Source organism: Prinia subflava, chromosome 5 (genome assembly GCF_021018805.1).
Source record: "Prinia subflava isolate CZ2003 ecotype Zambia chromosome 5, Cam_Psub_1.2, whole genome shotgun sequence".
Lineage (NCBI taxonomy): Eukaryota > Metazoa > Chordata > Aves > Passeriformes > Cisticolidae > Prinia > Prinia subflava.
The window spans coordinates 26,105,185-26,129,135 of NC_086251.1; the positions used below are offsets into that span (position 1 = coordinate 26,105,185).

The window sequence follows — 23,951 nt, forward strand, 5'->3', positions numbered from 1 at the left end:
GCATCCCCTTGACAAGGAATATTTCATAGTATTGTCAGTGAGCTGTGAGAGAGTTAAGGACAGATATTTAAAAAATATTTCAAAATGCATTCTATTCAAGGATTTAACTCCTTTTTCTATCTTCTTCAATCCTGTTATCAATGTCACTCTCAGGGTGAGTCCAATGCATACACTTTCATGTCGCTGAATACTTTACATATGCACTTTTGTCCATCCTTAGGTCACCAAACAGCTCTTGGCACCCAGACAGGCTAGAAGTGAAATGGTTGCATACCACTCCAGAATAGGTAGAAATCAATGTATTTGACATCAGTGACTGAAATGTCTCAGACAGACTTCTGTGAGCTTTGAGTCAGACATTTTTTAAAGTAGAAATTGAAAGGTTGCATAGTGCAGGGATAGGACATGGATGAAGGAAATTGTTTAAAATCAGGAAGTTTTGAAAATAAAGGTAAAGGTCACTCAGCCTAAATATTTTCTTCCCTTTCTCAGAAGTCGAATATTGGTAAGAAAAAAATTCAAACTTGCTTGCTGAAGAAAGACCACAATGTGCTGTGCTGTATGTGCAGTATTCAAGGATACACCTTCTTTTTTATCTGAGCTAAGGCATTAAGTAAACCGAAAGCAGTAAACTCAGCCAGAGTTGCACAAAGCTGTATCCAGCAGGAAGCTCCGGAGACAGAAACTGTTGTAGAGGTACTGATTTTCTTTTATCTATTTCTTTTAGAAGAGTAGGAGGATTCTTTTTTCTTTTTTTTAATCTTCTAGGTGTTTTGTTAGAAACAAAAGTTTGAATTTACTAACAAATTGAATTTTGTTGTGTTCTGTTTGTGTTTTAAAAGATAATGAGTTCTGATTTTAGATTTAGTGATGTCAAAGGCAATTGGCTTTTCAACTGATCTCTTCACAGACATAGATACAGAAATAATTCAGCAGTTAACAGTTTCATGTGGTTTGTTATTTTTTTGTTACATTGCCTTAATTGTAGGGGGAAAAAAGGGTGCAGAATTTAAGCAAGATACCGAGGATTAATTCTTATTATCTAGGAAATATTATGTATAACTATCCATGTAAAGGAGATACACAAATCACATAAAAAGCTAAATTTTTTTAGATAATAGATTTGAAGTAGTAATTTAAAGAAGAAATGTTGATATTGTTTGTAGACTGATTTGAACTTCATGGTTTATTATAAAATACATTTTCTGTATTTTTGTTCTGCCTGCTTTGATTGAAAACCAGAACACAATCTTATTTAACTTTTTCAGTTTCTTCATTGTTATCTAAAACTCTTGGCCTCAAAACCTTAGAAAAGCCTCTTTTAATGCAAGAGATTTTTTGCCCTTTCCAATTTCTAAATTTTTTTTATCTATCCCTGTGATGTATGAACTTATTTTTTACTAGTGCAAGGACTCTTATTCATGAAAATCTACAGAAAATACAAAAGTGCTCAAGAGTTTCTTTTACTATCATTTTATTTTTGAGAATTTCCTAGAATACTCTTTCCTTTTGGACTCTTACATGCCAAAATCTGAAGCTGCTTGGGAAATCTTTCCACAATAAAAATCCTAAACTTCTGAGCACTTTTACCTGTAGGACGAGTTCTACTACATTGTTTTGGGAGCAGTTAATTGCTTTTTCTTTCAGCTCTTGTAGCATTTGCATGGAAGTTGCCAATTGGCAACACTAATTAATTAATAGCTTCTTTTTCTTCTATTTCACACTTTGCTTAAATATTTTTTAAAATTTTGGCCTTTTGAAAGATACAAATGGTTCCAATTTGAAGCGAAGAAAACTGAAATTAAGGATTTCCTTGTGGGTTTTTTCCGCTTTGGGCTTCACATATACTAGGAGTGCTTCACTAGTTAGACACTAGTGAACAGTATTGGCAGATTCTCTGAGTAAGTAGGTAAATGTGTAACAGACATGCTTTGTACATTTAGTCATGCCTGCATGGACCAAGCAAGAGGTAGCTCTGAAAGTGCTACTGAATTGTGACTGCACAAAGGGCTTCTGCCATCTTCCTCATTCCTGTAGATATTCCTCATTCTGCCCTGAAATGGTGAATGAGCCGTGGCTTACAGCTGGACATAGGCCTGGTTAGCCACATTTGTAGAACCCGTACTATGGTTACACAACATGATAATAGTTTAATAGTTTAAGAAACAAGTCCTGTTTCTTAAACTATTTAAAGGGTCATTAAAAGCCATGTTTTATCTGTAATACTATATTCAAGCTGAAGTAGGATCTGAGGGGGAAGGAAAGGCAGTGGAGAGTCAATAATTTAAAAAGTGATGATCTTTCCAGACAGTTTCATCGCAAGGCTTCATGCAGAACTGCTTTTCCAAGGCTGCATTAGTTATCTGAAATCCAGACTAGTTATCTGAAATCAGTCTGGGGTTTTATAATTTAGCATGAAAACTTTGATAAATGTAGGTTTTGTAGAGAGGTAAGATGGGGCATCAAAATTATCCAACAGGATGAAACACAGACTTAAAGAGAAGGCGACTGGAAAAGATCTCAAGACTTCATCTTGTGCATTCTGAAGCTCATCAGTACCTCAGAATGAGAGAATCAACAGTACCTCAGAAATGACAAAGGATCTAATTGCCTTTATTGTTAATAAGATTTTCTTAATATTTAACATAACCTTCAGTGTCCTAGTTTGAACCCATTACTTTATCCACTACAGATTAAAAAAAAAAATATATAATCCCTCTTTACCTCCCTAGAGGCAACTTATGTAGATTATAATTTTCATGTGTTTAGTTGTCCTTCTGTTCTTTAAACTGCATAACCCACATTGTTTCAATCTATCTCTCTTGTGGCTTTTATTTTTTTCCCAAGACAACTGACCATTTTCTCTGCTTTTCTCTGGACTCTTTCCAGTTGGTCTGCCTTCTCTTGGAACAGCTCTGCTTGAACAGGACACAGTGCTACTGGTTGCTGTGCTAGACAGAAATATAATAGGAGGTATTCCTTAATGTGTCAACCAAATATACAATCAGGCAGTTTCTCTTCCTAATATGCAATTTGCATTCTTGATATGATGAAATGCTACTTATTTGTTAATAACTTGTGAGTGACTGGTACCCCTCTTATCCCTCTTCTTAAGAGGGACTGGTATCTAGATGCCTTATCCCCAACATACTATGGGACATGCTGCTTCTCTATTTGTAAGACTTTTTGCCATGTTACAGAAATAAACAGCCAACATACCAAAAAATACAAAACACTGTAGCTCAATTATCTCCAGCCTTTTATAGATAATCTATATTTTCATTTTTCTAGTATTTTTCCAGACTTGATCTCATCTTCATTTCTTGACCTTATAATGATAAGCATTGTGTTCACCACTTCACACATTTCTCACACAACTTCTGAGAGTTTTCAGACCAAGCTAACAGATCTGACCTTGCTTCTCTCCATTGCCAAAGTATCTTAACATGCACTTCCTCAGGCTCAGGTGCCAGTATGTATAGCGCTCATTTCACCTCTTTAGCAGCCTGTGAAGGAGCCATCTGTATCTGTGCAGAAGTGTAGGTATCAGTCCAGGGACACTTATGGCATTGACAACAACAAGAGAGCTCTCCTGGAGACATGCTGTAGTGGTATCCTTGAGGATGATGTGAACTGCAGTATATTCAAATTATTTCTGGTCTTGTTCTTTTCCTATTTTAGATAGATTCTTTCTTACTGAGTTTACTTATTGGTCATGTAATTACAGGTTGCTCTTTTATGAAGAATGATGGAAAATGTACATCAGCCTTCTGCAAGTGAACTATCACTGTGGTTTTCTTTTCCTTACAGATTTGTTTCTTGCTATCTCTTAATGTCCATTGCTTTTTGCAGTTCAATTTGTGCTTTATCCCTTACGACTTTGTTTCAGCATCTAGTGCTATTCTTTCATACTTGTCCTTAGGAGTTTGACCTGGTTTCCACTTTCTGTATATTTGCTTCTTGCGTTTCAGGTCACTGAGGACTGTGCTGCTTAGCCAAGTAGCCAAGTTGATCTCTGACTATACTTCCTATCCTCCCACTGTGTAGACTTGTTCGTGTTTGTACCCTGAACATAATTTCTTTAAGGAAGTGCCAACTCTACTGAATTCCTTCTGCTTTAGCCATGTTTCCCATGAAAACTTACATTACAGTTCCCAGAGTTTATTGGGGTCTTCTTGTATAGAGTTTATCGGGTTTGAATTGACCTTGCCTCTTGTTCTCCATCTAAAAATAATGCATATTATCACAACACAATTACTCTCAACCAAATTCCTCTGCCCTCATATTGCCGACCATCCCCTTTCTTGGTTGCTTAGCAGGCAGCCTTGGCAGGCTGCTCTTGAAGCACTTGGCAGGCTCCAGCAGCTGCTGTAGACCCGGCACGGGGAGTGGTTAAATGCTGCTCCTACCTAGACACAGACACAGTGGTTTGTAATGTGCAACTGGAGATGCTCACCTAAACATTCTCAGGGAAACACTGGCAACTTTTAGCTGGGCATTTAATCAAAACAGACACAAACACTACGTGTACGGAGTGTTTCAAATGTTTTCCTATGAAAGCACCTGTGTGGATACAGAAGCACTTTGCCCTGCCTTAAAGATCAGGTAAGGAAAACACAAAATCTTTCCCCTATTTCCTTTACATCCCTAGGCATAAAATTAAAATGACATGTCTCTCTGGACTGATCTTTCTTTGTCTGAATCTCTGTTGTTTGTTTGGCATCACTCTGAGGCATGGGAAATCTCCACTGAGGCTGTCTGATTGGTGAGTAAAATCGGATTGTTAGTGGCTTTTTGTGTCACCATGTTTTTGTAAGTGTAGGCAAATCTCTGCAAAGAGAGATTTCTTTTTCAGAGTTGGTTGGGCTTTTTGGTTTATATATTTAGAAATTGGCATCAAATATTTTAAGGCATAAACTGAGACATTGTTTAGCTTTTAAAATCACACTGTGATGAAATGAGTCTACAGAGGATTTTTTGGTAGCCTATTATTCATTGCTGTGGCTTTCCTCATTGAAGAAATTGATGTTACAGGGCTTTTGGTGCCTGAAATGAAATGACAATGGCTTTCATTCACTTTATGACTTTATTAAGGGTGGTATGCATCTTGACTCTTCTAATTTCAATACAGTTTGCATCTACATAGGATTTTGTCAAATTTCAAGCATTTCAGAAGAAGTTTTTCAGGCTAGATATCTGCCTTAGGATATTTTTTAAAACCCTTTGAGCAAAAATAGTTTATTGATTTTTATAGAGGGAATCTGTGCTCTTTTTTCTTCTCTTAAATGATTCCAGCGACCTTTCCTCTAAGAAGTTCAGGTACATTGCAGATTTTGAAATAAGCATTTGAAAAATGAGGTTAAGAGGTTCCTCTTGTACATTCTCAGTGGAAGCTCTTCATTTTAAAGAACAAGGCAAGCATGTGCAAGACTTCTAGGAAGAAATTGTTGGGGATTGCTGGCAAAATAGATTCAAGGAAAAAAATCAGCAGGAAAATGTGCCTTGATGATTAGTGTGAAAATTATGTGGGAGGGAAAGAAAAGGAAAATCTGTCAGTTTGGTTTGAGAGATATTAAAATAACTATAGAAGCTGAAGTGTAGAGCCTGGAACTAGCTGAGAACAGAACAGAGAGTGAGGAGCAGTGAATCTGTGTGGGAATCTTGGAAGCAGAAGGAGAGACAGTTCTGATGAGCTGGTCTTGGAAGTGTGGTTGTTGGAGGGGGGGCTGTGAGGCTGACTGAGGAGACAAAGGGAGGAGTCTGGCAGGGGGAGGCAGCAAAGAGCTGGCTTGTGCATGAGGAAGGCTGAACAGGAGAATCAGGGTGAGATCTAGTGCGTATTTGGGAATCTGGAAAACAGGATTTGCTGGGCGAGCTGCCTGGGGACACTATGAGGAAGGCTTTTAGAGGTGAGAATTTACTGGAGATTGGGTTAAAGTTTTGCCTGAGGAGTAGAAGCAGGGACTGGGAAAGACGGGGTCACACCTGGGATAGGAGCTAAGGGAAAAGATCTGGTGTAAATGCAAATATGTGTTGAGCAGGAGTGTTGGAGTGCTGCTGGACAGTGGAGTACTATCGAGGTCCCAGGCTCCTGGGGTCAATCCTTGGCTAGCTCCAGACCCTGGTGCATTACCCCAAGAGTGGACTGAAGGTAAAAGACAGGCACCCCATGGTCCCACAGCTTTATTGCAGAACTCACTCCAGAGGGAAAGCGAGGAACCCACCTGCCAGGGGAGGTTGTAAGCCCGGGCAAAAGGGCAGGGAGGGAGAGAGGAACTACAACCAGTTGGAAATGATCCAGGAAGGGGAGGGGGTGTGGGGAGGAATTGAATAGGGGATACCAAAACCCAGAAGGGGGTACAGAATATATCATGTGCAAAATATAACAAAACTACTTTTGTGTGCAAATACAACAAATCACCAAGTGCGATATAATGCCAAAAATGAACTAACTATTTAGTGCACTGCAACACCTCACCCTTTTTATATTAAAATAAAGTTAAAAGAAAGATGTTGGGCCTATTCTGATACAGAATAGGAATTTGTCCACCACTTGTGGTTTGCAGGCAAGTCAGGCTGCTTTCGGTCTGCAAACTCTGCCTGGTTGACTTCTGAGGTAGTCGGGATTAAACTGCTGAGGGCTTTTAAAATTAAACAACGTAGAACTCTGAAAGCTAAACAGTTAAAAGCGAAACAACAAAAAACAACAGAATTGTTTTAACTATTGAAGTCCACCACCCCGAGAGTTCCCAGCCTTTGAACATTTCGCTGAACCAGCCCTCGGATGCTTGCTTTACTTGTCCAACTAAGCTGTTTAGTTCTTTAAGGGTGGTGTGGACGTTGGGTGCTTTTGATGTTAAATTCAGGCACCAGAGTCCTTCAAATTCCTAGCACTCGTGTCCATGCAGTAGCAGGAGGAAGTCTATGGCTGCATGATTTTGGAGCATGACCTGCCTGGTAATCTCCTCGTCTTCTAGGAGGGAGCTGATGGCAATGGATGTCAAGTTTGCCTGTTTGACTACCCAGCACTCTAGGTGGCCCAATTCACCTAGAGCTTTGGCTGCTGTGACCCATGGAAGGAAGAGGGATGCAGCAATTCTTTTTGACTTGGCCCAGTGAAAAATTTCTGAAGCACAGTTTGGGTCCAAATTTTCAACGCTCTCTTATGAATTTTGTTGGCCAACTTGTTTTTTTGAGTGCATTCACCAATTAAGGTATGGTTGGGTGCCAACAGGGACAATCGCCCGATGGTACATGGCCCTCCTAAAAGCTGGGATGGGATTCCTGCCCATACCCGATCTCCACAAATTAGGAACAGACCCTTAGGGAGGCTTTTGGGATGTGAATGGTATGGGCTGTCTGCTGTAACATGGCTCAGAATATTACACCACCTTTTGGCAGTGAACTCGACTTGATATTGTAGTATGTTGTGAAAGGCTTTAGTGCTAGACAATGGAGTGAAGATAAAGTGGATGCAGTATGGTGCTGGAGGGGAACTTAACAGCTCTAATTCTTGGGGTTCTTGAGCTGCTCTGGGCAACTTTGGTAGCCACTCTTCTATGGGATTCTTAATCATTACAGCCCACCGACAGCAGATTTCATTTAGTTGTGTGTTGTGTGATTTGGGACTTGGGTTAGGTATATGTGTGTCAAAACTGGCTGAATACTCTCCTGCTTGCAGGGGAATCCCTACCAGGCAGGTAGACATAGGGTCTCCTGCTGCTGCAGTCGACAGGCATATATTTTCTTGTTGGAGTGTCTGTGCCAGGGTCACCCAGATGTTTTGGCGTGCTTGAGGGATGATCCACATAGCTGTCAGACTGCTGAGCACGGACAGGATGACAATTTGGACAGGGCTCATTGCAAGGTTGAGTGGGAGATAGGTATTTCCTAAAAGGAAAAACAAACATGTTTAAAGTATATGAAAAGGTCTGAGATCTGCCGGAATTAACCCAATTGTAAGAAGGTTCTGTCTTCTTTTTCTGGCGGTGTTTTGTCTTTGAAGCAACAGCTGCTTGCTTCTCATTGTCTTCTGCTGATGCTGGATTTCTGGGGACGAAAGGTTTTGCCCACTTTTGGGGTATCCAACGTGGGTCTGGAGGGTGGATACACAGGCATAGCCATGCCCTCAGGTCATGAGCTCATAGGGACCCTTGATTTCCCAGGTTTCTGGGTCCCGAATTAAACTGGTGGATGCTGTGACAACTTAAACCGATTACCGCTGTTAAAGTGACGTACCACCAGAGAACTCCTATTTTTAAATGAACAATTTAGAAAGTCGATTGTGAATGTGGCTTTGCAGAGTTTTCATTGTGGTGACATCCACACTGTGGAACTGTTTTGCCTAGCCAGGACCTGTTTGAGCGTCTGGTGGGTATGATGAACAGATTGACCTATGGGGGAGTGGGGGATGCCTGTTGTATGCTCCACTCCCCACTGCTGGACAAACTCTAGGAATTCCTTTCCTTTGTACGCTCAGCCATTGTCAGTCTTGATTTTCCTAGGGATCCCCAATACTGAAAAAGCCTGCACAAGATGCCATTTGGCTTGTGTGGCTGCTTCTCCTGTGTAAGCAGAGGCATAAAGTGCTTTTGAATAGGAGTCAACACTTACATGTACGTATTTTAGGGGACCAAAATCGGGAATGTGTGTGATGTCTGTCTACCACTCTTCACAGCTCTCAATGCCTCGGGGGTTAACCCTCATACCTAGTGATGTCATGGCTTGGAGCTGGCAGTCAGGGCAGGTGGCTACAATGGCTCGAGCCTGACCCTGTGTTAGCTGGAACTGACACATTAGGCCTGGTGCATTTGGATGGTATTGCTGGTGACTTAGCTTTGCCTGTTGGAAAACATCTGGAAGGTGTGCCATTTCTGCTGGGGCTGCAAGGGAATCTGCCTTGCGATTATCCTCTGCAATCTCACCTGGCAAATCAGTATGCAATCTTACGTGCATCACATAAAATGGGTGCTCTCGATGCGAAACTAAATAAATTAGTTTTGAGAGCAGCCTGAAGAGACGCTTTTTGTTTGAAAAGAGATGCTAATTGTTCTCCTTGAGCACCTTAAGCTTTTCCATACTGAGTAGCCACTGATTTCCCCAGACTGGGGTGTCATCCAGCCACATTAACTTCTGGGTAGGGCGCTCCACAGTGGCCGCTTCTAAAAATCCTGGGGGCTTTCAGGGATAACTAATTTGACCCTCGCACTGGGACATGGTGTCTCTCCCCCACAAGGCAGTCTTGTAGTCGGTGACAAACGGATGACACCGGCCAATTTTCCATCCAGTCCCTCCACTTGCACAATGCTTTTTGAGATTTTCGCCAATTTAAGCCCTCCTATACCTTGAAGTCTGCTAGCCACAGGTTGCCAGTCCCAATGTGAAGGCCACATCTTTTCTGGTATAATCCTAACATCCAATCTTGTGTCTAGAAGGCCTTCCATGTGGAGATGGTCCGTCCCACGGCTTAGGTTGCATCCCATAATGGGTTTATCCTCACCAATCACTTCTGGCCAGTAGATGTCAGATGCTTTATTATCTACTGCAACCCCCACTGGAGTGGGAATGGCCTGGGTGATGATTCACTCCTTGCCCAGGTAGAAGGGTGGCTGAGGGCAACCCACCAAGAAAATGAGTTTGGGCATGATTCCCTCAGTGGTCATGGGAACAATCTCAATCTCCATGGGTTTGTGTGCTGTGTGCCCAATAACAAAATACCCACTGTCTAGTCCTGTGTGATCTACCATCAAGTCTCATGACTTCTCTGGCAAGTCCACTTCAATGACTGTCCAGTGGTTAGACCTGAAAACAAAAGCCTCTGTAGTTAAAAGCTTGAAACTCCCATGAGGCTGCCAAGGTCTGTTGGATAAACATTCCTCCTTTTTATCTTTTTGCTGCCCTGCACCCAGCTCCCTTTCCTCCCTCTTTTTTTGTTAAGAGAGAGTCTTTTCTTACAGTGGAACCTGCTGCATTTGTGTCTTGGCATGACACGGGCTCGCGCTCAAGTCTTGGTTTTTTTGATTGTTGGTTGTCCCATCTTTCTGATTCTTCTGCTGCTGCTGGTTTTGAGGACAGTTTCTGGCAAAGTGTCCAGGCTTTTTACACTGGAAGCAGGTGATCTGTTGAAGCTGTTGTGGTGAAGCTGTCTGTTTTCTCTCCACTTCTGGTGTTAGAGCTGCTACAATTTTTGGGTTGGTTGATCCAGGCTTTCTCTCTGGTGTGCTGAACAGCTCGGCTTTCTTGGTACATGCTTCTATCATTTGTGCCAGTGTAGGTGGAGGGTTGAGAGGCAGTCCTAGGATCACTCTGTGGCAGGCTTCGTTGCCATTCCTCTCAGCCAGCTCCTTCATTAATTCTGCTTGTGCCTCTGGGTCTTGTACTTGTCTTTCTATCTGTATTCAAAGGTGGTCCAGAACCTGTAAGGAATTTTCTGAGCCATACTGTTTAATATCAATATAGCTACCTTGTGTCTCAATTGTTGGTAATTAGTTAAAAACCTTTTCTGCAACATTACAGATTTTATCTAGAATGATACTGGATAACACTCGAGTTTGCTCTTCAGGGTAGCCCACTGTCCCTCACCACACAGATGTTCATAGGTGATATCACTCCCTTCCATATCTTGTGCACCCTGGGTACTTTGTTTAAGTTCTTCTAGAAGTTTTCTCAAATATCTTTTTCAAGTACTTTCCCAAAGATCAAATTCTGAGGGTGTAAGGAGGTACCGGAAAATGTCTTTGAGATATGTTGGCACTAATTCAACAGATGTTAGGGTAGCTTTCATCATACCTTTAGAGATTTCACTGTCTTGGCCAAATTCTTTTTTATTATTGTAAGAGAAGTGCTGGTAATTTCTGTTTGCATTATTTTTCCCAAGTTATGTAACAGGCACGGCTAAATGTATTGTTTGTCTGTCTTGGTTTCAATTTATAGGGCTTTCCCACCCAGTCCCCTTTCCTTGGGAACTGGCATGGGGCCCACCTTTCCCCCCGCCCCCTGCCCCCACCCCATTCCCCCTGAGGGAATTGCCGGGAGGATCACCTTCTCCCGGGGCCCCACCCCTGTGCGAACCACTGGGACTACCACCCCCACCCGGCCCCTGCCCCACCCCATGGGAACCACCAGCACCAGCTCCCCTGGGCACCAGCTCCCCCAAGCCCTGCCCCCCGGGCCCAGCCCCCCTTTCACCCTCCCCGGGTGTGGGAACCAGGAACAGGAAGGGGGTGGACTTGTCCAGAGAGGTGGAGCAACCTGGGGCCTACGATTGCAACATCTGGGGGCGGGGTTGCAGGATGATGTCATGCAGGGAGGGAAAATGGGGAAGGGAGGGGTGGTGTCTGAGGAGAGGAAGGGGTTGTGGGACTGGAAGGGGTTGGGGAAAGGGACAGGTGGGAGAAAGAGGATGTGGGAAGAAGAAGGGTAAGATGGAGGGTCAGCCATATGGCTGCCGCCATTTTGGATCCCAGCCACGTGACTGCCGCCATCTTGGATCCTTGCCATGTGACCAGCGCCATTTTGGGGGTGGGGATTTCACTTTCAGAGCCAGCAAAACATGAAGCTTTAGGTACAGCAGCCGAGAAAGAGGCATACAGGGAGAGTTCTCTGTCAGCCTGTGCACAGCTGCCAGAGCCAGGGTGCTGGAAGGGAAGCAGAGGACTGGGGGACAGTGGCTCTCATGCCAGGCTGCCTGTGTTCTCGGGCTGCCCTGCGCGTCTCTCAGCTCAGGGGCAGAGGGAATGGATGAAGGGGTAGGGAAAATGGTGAGAGGGGTGATGTGCAGTGGCTGTTCTTTCATCTCTTTCTTAATTAAGTCTTTACAAATTAAGAGGAACACTGGGGTAAACTTGGGTGCTGTTTTGTCTCCCTGTTCTACTCTAGAAGTTAACAGGCCTCCAATTTTATCCCAGGAAGACAGAATTTACATTCTGCTGGGTAAACTGAGGCAGATGTAAAGACAACCATCGAGTAAACTGCTTTAATTTCCCCTTAGAGATTTTAATGTTCCCACTGTTTAAGGTATCTCGGGTTTGGGAATAAATGCCTCTTTCCCATGTAGAGAGCTTAGAATCCATTTTTGATGTTAAAATCTAATCTGCACAGTTTCAATCTACCTCTGTTTGCAGCAAATACAAATTAAAACCAAAAGCACTACAACCAGACTTAGGAAAGGGTTCACAGTTTCTCCTCCCCTCAACTCTGAGGTAAGAGAAAGAAACTCATGTGTGAGGAAGCTCGCGGCTTTTACAGACACTGCTACAGCATGTGGCTGTTGGAGCTGGAGAAAATGCAATAACCATGGGGCCATGCTGCCTGCACCGGTAAAAAACCACCTGCCCACATTTGCCCGTGGCCCCTCCAGCACGCCTGGGACCTGCCTCTAGCCCCCACGCCTAGCCCCCCATCTACACAGGGCCACCCCTCCCTATAGCCAGAGTTCTGCCCTCCATTTCTGCCCTCCATCGCCCCCACGCACTTGGGGATCACTTTGGGGTCCCCAGCGAGGAGCACTTGCCCTCTCTCTCAGGACCTCAGCTGGTCAGAACTGCTGCAAAGAAGTCCTTCGTCCTTGGGACCAATTTGTCCTGGGTTTTGGATGAATTTGCCGGCCCTGTCCCTGGCTGTTGTGTTGTGCAAAAGGCGACAGTTGCAACCAGGGCAGTCGACTTTCCAAAAGCTTATAAAATCCACGAGTGGAAATCCAGCTACGGCGTGGGGTCTGAGACCGAACGGGAGGCCCCGTGTTGGGCACCAATGTATGGAGGTCCCAGGCTCCCGAGGTCAATTCTTGGCTAGCTCCAGACCCTGGTGCGTTACCCCAGTAATGGACCGAAGGTAAAAGACAGAGGCGCCCCCCCCTCCTTGTGAACACGGTCCCACAGCTTCCTTGTAGAACTCACTCCAGAGGGAAAGCGAGGAACCCACCTGCCAGGGGAGGTTGTAAGCCTGGGAAAAAGGGGGCAGAGAGGGAGAGAGGAACTACAACCTGTTGGAAACGATCCAGGAAGGGGAGGAGGCATGGGGAGGAATTGAATAGGGAATACCAAAACCCAGAAGGGGGTACAGAATATATCATGTGCAAAATATAACAAAACTACTTTTGTGTGCAAATACAACAAATCACCAAGTGCAATATAATACCAAAAATGAACTAACTATTTAGTGCACTGCAACAGAGGGTAAAGAGGTGGGGGTACCAGGAGAGGATGGAAGACTCTGGGCAGGCCATGCTAATGGTGGGAGCAGGGGAAGCAGGGACTAGCTGTGCTATGGGCCATTTTCCTTCAGTGCCAGGAACAGCATCCCACATGGCCAAGTCTCACTGTTTCATTGCTCCCAGCAGGAAAGACTGATGAGTTTGGGACTTGTCACTCTTCATGCTAGGTTTGTTCAGAACATGGCAATCTGCTGCCACTACTGATTATTCCATTAGAGTGACTATCACAAGACAGGTCAAGGGAGCTGATTCACCACTGACAATGATTTTTGTGCATGTTGTTATGATACATCATGAATACATTTTTCAGTAGCTTTTCAATACCCGTTTTTTAAAGAAACTGGAGACTTGACATAACTTGATATGTTTGGTTCACAGGAAGAACATGTTCTTGAGACACTGAAGGGCTGTCCAGTAGGATCCCCACTATCAATGGCAGATGAAGGAAGGTGTGCAGTGAACCAGGCAAGAGTTTTTAGGGGGAGAGTTTGTGTTCTTTGTCTGCTATCATAATCCCATGTGGTGTGGGGCACCCACCTTTTCAGAGATTCATTGACTGTCCATTCTCCATTTTTCTGGATACTTGAGCAGACTCTGGAGACCAGGTCTACTGATTTTCCAAGCATTTTTATCTGCAACTGAATCCACAACACTATTTTGAACTTAGACTGTACTGTAACGTCAAATGCTCTGAAATGTCAAATCTTTTCATTTCAAGGCTGTTCTGCCAAAAGCCAGCAGACACTTCACTTTATGCTGTCTATGATTTAACTTATCACTTTAATCCTACTGTCTCCAAACTTCTTAATTTTTGATACTGCATGTGTCATAGCATGCTATAAAAACATGTTTCATAGCAAAAGATTTTGAACATAACATTTCTGCAGAACAGCTTGCCCTGCAATACAGAGAGAGCAGAAAGAAAAGAAAGAATAGGCCTAGACTTGTGTAGGAAGAGAAGAAGGTATACACAGATTGTCAGTAAGAGTCAGGATATTTAAGGAAAAGAGGTTTTTTCTGTAAAAGAGCAGACACCAAATCACTGGTGTTAGGACTTGTACATGATTCCTGTAAAGGAGTCTTTGAAGGAGTATAAAAAAGAAAGAGAAAGGAGGGAATGAGAGTAGAGGTATGGTTTCAGACCATAAATTAGTTTTGGATCCTGAAAAAAAGTTCAAAATCTAGACTAGAATGACAGGAAAAGCTGGAGGAATAGGAGCAAAAAGAAAAACCATTTAAGCAGAAATGCTTTGTATTCACTGGAGTGTAAAGAGGGAAAGAGAGGTCATAGCTGTCATCAATTATGGTTAAGGGGTACTAGGGGTAGGGACACAACGGTATAACAAGGTGAACAGCAAACAGTAGTTTGGCTGGGGAAGGTGTGCTAAGTAACCAGGACTTTTACAAACAGCTTTGACTGTGATATTTGGTGTGCAATGGCAGGAATAAATGAATCAAGCTTGCACAGGGAGTTGAAAAGCAGGAGAGGTCAAAGAGGATCTAGGTTTGAGACAAGGTAGGTAGACCTGAATGGCAAGGAAAACATTGCTATTACTGACATTAACTGAGGAGAGAAACTTGGGAGGGGACAGTAAGATATATGCAAAGGCAGAGTGTTAGCTATACACATGACAAAGCAGAGGGATTTTGTGAGGCCCATCCCCTATGAAACAAGCTTGGGAAGAGACCATTCATCGCCATCCTGGCCAGGGTTCATTCTTCTAAACTTTTCTTCCATACTTCCTTTTCTCTACTTTCTCCTCCTTTCCAAGTTTTTTAGTCTTGTCTAGATTCCCTAAAGGAAAGTGGTGAAATTTGTTCTCCTCTGGTTTTGCAGTGATTTAAATGGGAGTTGACAAGAGCATGGAATTTTGAATTAAGTGTTAGATAGAAAGGCCCCACTGCCCGGTACCGGATGTCAGGCACCAAAAGCAGTAACAGGGCACTGCCCAGTCCCCTGGGGCTGCCCCCCACTGCCCACAGCCCAGCACCCCATGTCAGCCTCCTGAGGCCACCAGTCCCTGCCCCAGGGATGCTGCAGCAGGACTGCTCTCCAGCTTCCCAGGCTCCAGCCAAGCTGTGCCCACCACCAAGCTGGGTCTACTCACTGAACCTATCTCTTCTTAGAAAAACAAAAGTCCGTGGCCTTTCTGGCTGCACTTCCAGGAAGGACAAGAGATACAAGTTTGATCACATAGTAGGGGCAAGTGTAACTGCAGTGCATATAGTCTCATTCCTTTTTAAACGTCTGTGGTAGTTTATTAGATAGTTAGCATGCTGCTTTCTATACTAATTTCTTTGAATTTGTTCTTCTTCATCTTCACTGAACTATACTTCATGTCTTTTTCAGTCCAGTTCTTAACCTTCCTTTTCCACAACATTGTTAGAGCAGGCTACAGAAGCTTTCTATTGCCCTTGGCCTCCTGCTCTGCCACTTTTCTTTGGGTTTGTGCTTCCTGCCTCTTTTCTGTCAGACTCACTGCTACCTTTCCCCGTGTACTTTTTTTTCTGTTCACTTTGGGTCCTTTTCATCCCCAAATTGGCTCTTCCTTTCCCTTGTTCTTTTGTGGACTGGTTGGTAACCAGTTTCAGCACACTGGCATCATAGCTGGTGTTGGCATCCGTGAAAGGGAAGACTTTTAGGAGTGATTTTAAATGAAAAATGTAATGGCTCTGTAAGTGCTGCATAAACTTCATCCAAAAGCAGGGGCAGCAGAGGAGAAAGCAGGAACTGTTTGTTTGTTAGAAAGGGCTGATGGTAACAGGGACTGATGGATCAGAAAGTAAAGCTGAGCTCTTAATACTCCATGAGAAATGATAGATAATGAAAAATTTTGGAAGGTAAGTCAAGGAGATGACATAGAATTAAGAGAAGAAGGAAAAGCTAAAAGGCAGGCATAAGAGGTAGTGTAATAAGAATAATAAGCAGATTAATGATGGCAGCAAAGAAGGTATCACTACAGTTGCTGAGACCAGAAAAAAGTCTGATGCAGTAATGGAGGGCTGAAGTGACAACAGAACAAGAGTTTTAGATTGTGCCCATAATGGAAATTGTTGCTTTGCACCCACCTCAGTGCTGTGAAGTGTGTTGTTCTGTAGGACACCCTTGTCAGCCTTTTCCTCAATAGCTCCCAGCCTAGCCCATGTGTTGTCTCCCCACTGAGCTTCCACCCATTCTCACGTAACACAATTCAACCCTTGCTGCAAATGAGAGGATGTCAAATGCTGTCTCTTGTTGGCAGAATGACCCAGATGAGACACCTAGCCCTTGCCTGTCTGTAACTTGTGTGAGTTTCCTAACCCATTATTGATTTTCCACTTCAGGTACTGGCCAGCCTGGCTGCTAAGGCTCCACTTTCTGGGGTCTTTCTCCCTCCTGTCCACCCATCACAAACTGTACAGAAGCAAGGGTGCTGGAGACTTGGTTGAACAAGGGTCTTGCTCTTGCAATTCACTCTGATAGAACAGCACATGCATAACTGCATCTAGAGCTTGGTTTTCCTGTCCAGGCTGTTCTTGGGGGCTTTCTATTCATCATCCCCTCCTCACCTTCTATGTACCCATGCACATATCAGTGTGAATGTATTTGCAGTTGTCTTTTTGAAGGGATTAACAGGGCTTAAATACAGAATGAGGTTCAGCAACTGAGAATGTTATCTCTTTTCGGAGATTTTTCCCTACCTTCCACTGAGCTGTCATACTGGTATTTTCTTTTACTTCTGGCTTCAAATGTATCAAGAACACAAATAGGTATTGTTGTAATTTCATTCTTTTAGTCTGGAAAGTTCCACTTATCAAGTGGGTGCAGAGGATCACCCCACACGCTCAGCTCTGACCAAGGTCTGTCTGAGAAAAACTAGGTTGAGACACACCTTTGTAAGTTTATTATCAGAAGACTTTAAATCATTATCAGCCTACTTAGTGAGTTTACTTGGAGCAAATAATATGCCAGTGTAACTGATATTAATGTGTTTTGGAACTATTTGTGTGTGTATATATATGTACACACGTGTGTGTACACGTGTTTCTGTATTTGGGTAGTAGGTGCCACACAAAAAAACTTAATATTATTCAGTATTTTCTGCTATAGTACTTCTTATTGTTTATGAAAGTATAAAAATATTTTGAAAGCTTTTGTTTTGTTTTGTTTTATTCCTTTAAATACTGAAGATTTTTTAATTGCAGTGGTTCAGAAGTTCCAGGAAAGGATTAGGGAATGCTATATTATGAATCATTGTTTCAGCAGTTCAAGGACAGAACAGTGTACAAATGAGACCTGTGCAAGGCAATGCAACTTATTCCTTCTGTGGCAGGAGGAAGAACTTCAGTCTGAGTGTGATGTGTAAGGTCATGTACTCATGTGACTATGATTAAAACATGTTTGACTGAGTATTTCCTAATTGAAAGAGTACTAAAGATTTTCTATCAGACCTTGTTTTGATTGGGGGAAAGGAACTCATTATAAACCCAAAGCTGGTGGTTGGATAAGTATGAGTGGTTGTGGTGAAGCTACAGGTGGCTCAATTAAAGCCCAGACAGCTATCAGACATAGGAGAAGGTTGCAGAAGGTGTAGTATCACAAAATGTAAAGCAAGCATGAGACAAATGCAGCAAGAGAATGCAATATAACAGAAAAAAATTCAAATGAATCCAGCATATGACAATTTTGTGACACCTCTGTAAAAGTACAAAACAGAGAAAAAGAGCTCTTCTGGGTCAAACAGTCCCACCTGCTATGCAGGGGATGTGCAAGTAGGTTGCCAGCAACCTTCATACCCAGCCTACCATGTGGAAAAGGGAGATGTTGAAAGTAATTAAAAGCAGACAAATGTCAGAAATGCCTTGAAGTAAACAGAAGCATGGGAAGAACATTTTATGGTCAGCAGACTTCATAACAAAGATATGAACAATATGATAAAATGTTTTTGGTTTTGTTATTTCCAGTTTGTTTATCAGGAAGAAAAGAATCTTTAAAATGGAATTGTAGAGTACCATGGCAGAATTATCAGCAGTGCAAAGAAGGCTTAAATTCAGTAAATATTTTTAATTTTATAAGGGCTTCAGGCCTCTTTGCCATTTTGCATGCACATGAGATGATTTACATTGCTTTCTCCAGTAATCTATTCCCCATTTGTTACCATTTGTGACTTGAACAATTATTCTAGCTGTTGTCACAGAGAAACTTTGGATTATGTTATAGGAAACAGATGTCACCAGACTGACAAAGTCTTTTTGCTTAGCTCTGGTTGATTAAGGCAATAGCATTGATTTTGTGGGTTTAGAACTGTATAAAGAATTTGACTTGACATGACAGCATGTTTTGGCAAAGAAACTAGACATCAAATCAGCTGGACACACATTGAAGATATTAAACACTAATTAACTGACAGGCCTCAAAAAATCTCATCACCTGATAGTGATTCTTCTGAAATACTTGTGCAAGAAAGCATTCTACCAGCATAATTCTTGCTGCCTGGTTTACTCTTTAGTAACAACCATAAAAGAGTCAAAAAACAATTTCTGATGTAACCTGCAGAATACAGTAAGACATGCAGAAATTGAAAATATCAAGCCATAGCTATGTGTAGTTGATTGATAATGATGTGATCTAAAGAACAAGGGAAAACCAACTTTGCAATGTAAGGCTGTTACCTGGAAGATTTTGTGCTTCATTAAAAATGAAAAAAAAAATTAAAAATTCACCTCCTCTCCTTCTCCTCCCCCTCCCCACTATATACAACAATAGCAAAGCAGATTAATGCCTTGTATTTAATTTTTAGGATCTTTTCTGCGAATATGTAAGATACAAAGAGACATTTAGGTTGCTGTCTCCCTGTTTCCTGTTTTGTTACTTTTCACTGGAAGAGGTTTCTGCCTTTTTTTTTTTTGAGTCTTACTATCTGTCTTTCCATCCCTCCTGGGAGAGCCCTTAGTGCTGCCCTTTGGCTACAGCAGAAATAGTCTAGTATGGACTTGTTGTGTTAATAGACTCACCACTCCTTTATTGAAGAATGCCTTACCTAAAATCACACTCAATTCAAGTTAAAATGAGGGAAAATGCAAAGAGAAGTATTAATTCATTACATCTTAAATAGCAAACACAATTACAAGTACATGGAAAAGCCATAAAAAAGATAAGAAGTTCTGCTGATTAACTGACACTGACACCTACCGACAAAGGTCCTTTTCATTTTGGATTTTTTTTCTCTTTGACAAAATGGCTCTCAGAATTTTCTTTTCTCCTCTTCCTCAGGTTTCCCTTAGGCGATTTTCATCACTGGAAACGTTGCATTACACAGAACTCTGTACTGGGGTCTCACATCTGAAAACATCTTCCAAAAAGGCTTTGGACTTCACCTTAAGGTAGCTTCACGTCATGTTGACCTCACTTGTTGAGGGCAGTGTTAACTCTTACTGCCAGTCTCCTCTGTGAAGTTTTCTAAGGAGTCCAGAAAGATTTCACCTGTCATCTTGGAGCATGTTCTATCCCTCCTTATGGTCTGATTGTTCTCCTGAATTTAATTAAAGATTCTTTTGGTTCCACAAATATGCATAAGTCTTAGGAGGAGTTCTTTCCTGTGTTTAACTAGCTCCCTAAACAGCTTTGTTCCCCCAAGGAAGCAAGCCCTATTTCCCTGTTGTGACTCATTGACGTGTTTCCACATGAAATATGTCTTACAGCAGACCTTATATTCCCTAGTGGTAGAGTAATTAGTAAATATGCATGATACAAGTATCTAAATAGGGTAAAATTCATCTAGTTAATTTTCTGATTCTTCAGACAGGTATGATAACATTACTTCTCTGAAGTGACAGCATTTAAAATGAATGAAGCCCATTATCTTTCTCGTAAGCATACTTTAACAAGGATTCCTTGTACAGAATTATTTAGAGTTATACTGATTTTATTTGCTACACAGTGTGAAGTTGTGTCTTCAAACTGCTTCTGAAAAAGAATAAAAAGAGAACACTCAATCCTGGCCCTCATGAGATCAGTTCACAACCTGACTGATTTTAGCTGGCCTTGAAAACAGCTTCTGATGCATTAGGATTCAAGGATCACATAATGAAATGAGAATTGATGTACAGTGAAGAAAAGATTAAAGGCAGATATTCCTGTAACCTTTCTTGTAGCCTTTACAACTATCTCATACAACCAAGAAAATGAAAAAGTATAGGCTAAGTGCCATTGTGTCTAAGAATACTGCATTAATTTGAATGAATATTGTAACATTTTATTGTAAATACAAGTAAATCTTTAATACAGAGATAGTCAACAGTGTCCCTCTCCATTCCCCAGGTCAAACCTTCGCTAAGAGAGATTGTTTGTTAGTAATGCTGTAAACTCTATGAGTCTGCAGATATTCTGGTAAAAGTGTGTGATATCAAAATCACCTATCAGCTCTGAGAGGAGGAACCCGTGTGCTCAAGTATGGTTTCAGCAATGTAACTGCTGCTGCTTCTACTGCTATCTCAGAACACACCAGAAACCAGTTTCCCTTACAGCAGTTGGGGTTTATGTACATCCACACAATGGGTAGCAAACAAACAACTCCCAAAGTGGTCCTATTGTATCTTATAAAAAAAAACTAAGTAAGAAAAATTGAAAAAAAATACATCCTCAAGTAATCCAGGCAATAATGTGTTTATTGCCAGCAGGTTCAGGGTGAAGACCTGAGAAGTGGGAAAGGAAGACAGTGCTGATTGACTCTTTTGATTGTGCAGACTTTATAGAACAGAAAGAGAATGTCATGTTTGCCAGTAGTTATCCTTTTGCACTTAATTTTGCAACTTCCAATAAAAGGGTGCTGATGAAGAGCTCCCTGCTGAGGGAAACAGAGTAAGATTGCACAGAGGATTTATAGGTCTCTCTCCATGAAGTGCAAGGAGACAATGAGTGAGCACAAGAGAAAAAATATGTTGTGTTGGACTGCCTTCTTTCCTTTTATCTAGGAACATGGAACAACTCCTTTTCTGTTGTTTCCTCTACCACTTCTATATATTTCCTGTCTTACTGAACCATTCTGGGGCTCTTCTGCTGCAGCAGTAATAGCAGCAAGCATATATACCATGCAGTGTCTTTGGAGTGGGAGAATGGGAGAATTCAAGTTAGTGGTGTGGTTTCTCTGCAGGAATAGGGAAGAGTTTTTCCTGCAGTGATTTAGTTATCCAAAGTGGAAAGCTTCAGGGCAAGAGATGGAAAGAAATTCATCCTGAATGTGTCATGGTCTTTGTGGATACACCTGTTACAGGTTATAGAGATCTTCGTGCTCCCAGATTCTAAAGATTATATAAAAAATAACAACTTGGTAATCCTAAATGAAGTTATTGTTCCCAAGCAGCTTTAAAAGACAAGGGATGAGTATTTGCTCATAAGCAGTTCATTGTTCTGAGAAAATAAGGAATTTTGGAATACTTCTAAATGGACATATTATTTATCTATTTGGTTTAACAATATAATTGTGGTGAGTATTTTCCATAAAAGAATTTTTACTTATTAACAAAGCCAATTTTTATAGGCTTGAAAAGTCTTCCTGTTGTCCTAATTTTGTAGATGTACATGTTATCGTTGTCATTTGAGTCATACAAAATCTGACCTGAATTATCTTTCCTTGTTGACAGACAGATTTCCACTTTAGAGACCACGTCATTTTCCTTCCTGTGAGAATAACATGAACCAGAAGGTGTTAGCTTTCCTTCTCCCAAATTTTTTATTTGGGATGTTTCTTTTTGGGTTTTTCTGTAAGAGACAAAAAAACCTAACAGGTGAGTAAAGAAATTACCAAAAAGATTTAATGTTTTATAGAAAGAGAGACACTTCCCCAAACGTGTTAGAAAGTAACTATGGAAGCCCAAGATATAAACAATACTGTGAAAATATTCAAGGCCTTGTCACTGTGGTAGTTAGCTCAGCAATATATGAGAGGAGAGCACTACAAAAACATGATGTTGGAACATCAAAATTGCTTAGACTAATACTGCTAGCGTATTGAAAGTTTTTATTTTAATTCATGTTTCACTAGGGAGGGTAGTTTATTGCATGTTTGCCATAGTCTAGTCTGGTTACAGTAAAAAAAAATTGATTTTAGCATCTTCATTAGGTTTTGTATGCAGGGTGATAGATCGAGTACTATGATTGTCACAGATAAATAGATTTATACAAGCCTGTTTCAGTGAAATTTCTTTAAATTTAAATTTCTTCCTTGGTTATAGGTGTTTCTCCTGAACCAACTGAAAATTGGCTGGCAATTCAAAGTGGTCGGAAAAACACTCTGGCTTCTGTCTGCCTGAAGAATAACCTTAATAAACCAAGAAGAGAACTGAATTCTGGTGTTGCAAACCAGCTCTTTGTGGAGCACAAGCATAAATTTATCTACTGTGAGGTGCCCAAGGTAGGCTGCTCCAACTGGAAGAGAACTATTTTTCTTCTTCAATCAGACTTGAATTCAGAAGCTTCTGAAATTGAGCACGACATCATCCACCACACCTCACTGATCAAAAGGCTGGCGTCTTACCCTCCTGCCTTACAACAGGAATTTCTAAGCAAGTACACCAAAGTGATGTTCACCAGACATCCCTTGGAACGGCTGGTTTCAGCTTACAGAGACAAACTCCTGCACTCTGAACCATTCTACAGTACCACTGTTGCTAATCAGATTAAGGCAATGTTCAGGAAAAATAAAACTTCTCCTGGAAAAGTGAGTTTCCAGGAGTTTGTCAATTTCATTATAGCAAATCAACCACATGCTCTTGACATTCACTGGAAACCAATGTTTCTGCTCTGTGACCCTTGCAACATTCACTATGATATTATGGGTAAGTATGAAACTCTTGGGTTGGACTCTGGGCAGGTTCTGAAGATCATTGGTGCACCAGAGCAGCTGCAATACCCCAGCTTGAAGAGATATGGGTCAGAAAGTCGAACTAATGGTTATATCACCTTGGAGTACCTCAGACAATTGACCTCAGAACAAATTGAGAAGATAAAAAAATTGTATGAAATGGATTTTTTTTTGTTCAACTATACTATGAAATATGAGGATTATTTTTCCCTGAATAACTAAAATAGGTTAAACAAAGAACAGTTTCCTTTGTACAAAACGGGTGGAACTTGTCCTCGCAGGTGCTTGATAGGTGTGTTGGTGACTGCTGCTGAGATTATCCTGGACTTTGTAAATATGGTTAATCATCCTAAGCACTCTTATAAAAAATCCCTGCCATGACCTCTGGTACCATTAGTACTGACTATTACCTATTAAAATTATTGTCTTCCTATTGATCTTTAACAGCTTACATTTGTTTCATGGAAACAGTTCAGAAATGGTTGTAAATAAATAAACTTACCAATTTTGGTCTACTGGTAAGATAAATGGGAAGGATAAAGAGTGTTGTTTTTCACAATTAATATATTAGAATTCTGTTTTATGTAATTTTTTATTTAGAAAAACACATAAGCAATAAATAATCTGCTTGAGAGTTAAACCATTCTGTCTGCAAGAGCCTTGATCATGAATACTGTAGGAAAGGAGCAAATAACTTCAGATGCTTCAAGTTGCACTACATAGAACCTTATGCCAGAGTATCTTCCTCTCTAGCAGCGCTACCATCACAGCCCATCAACCTCATCCCTCAAGCAGCACAGCTGCCAGCAATTCAGACAAAGTTTACATTATAGCTCTTAAAAATCTTCTGATGAGAACATCTGGTATTCATGGTGACTTTACAAACTCTTTCCACC

The 23,951-nt window shown here is 41.5% G+C and overlaps 1 protein-coding gene across 16 annotated transcripts; it reads left to right on the forward strand.

The window, feature by feature from the left end:
• Window positions 1–395: 395 nt before the first annotated feature.
• LOC134551218 (carbohydrate sulfotransferase 8-like) lies at window positions 396–23,695 on the forward strand. 16 transcript variants are annotated; one of them, XM_063398550.1, is made up of 5 exons: window positions 4,097–4,605; window positions 4,733–4,765; window positions 19,467–19,576; window positions 21,840–21,979; window positions 22,427–23,695. In XM_063398550.1, the coding sequence occupies exons 4-5, from the start codon at window positions 21,886–21,888 to the stop codon at window positions 23,275–23,277; spliced, it is 945 nt and encodes a 314-aa protein (XP_063254620.1). In that variant the 5' UTR covers window positions 4,097–4,605; window positions 4,733–4,765; window positions 19,467–19,576; window positions 21,840–21,885; the 3' UTR covers window positions 23,278–23,695. The 16 variants fall into 16 exon arrangements, with proteins under 16 accessions (XP_063254616.1, XP_063254617.1, XP_063254610.1 ...); XM_063398542.1 differs by having other exon boundaries at window positions 4,102–4,605; window positions 21,836–21,979; XM_063398546.1 differs by lacking the exons at window positions 4,097–4,605; window positions 4,733–4,765 and adding an exon at window positions 396–696.
• The last annotated feature ends 256 nt before the right edge of the window (window positions 23,696–23,951 follow it).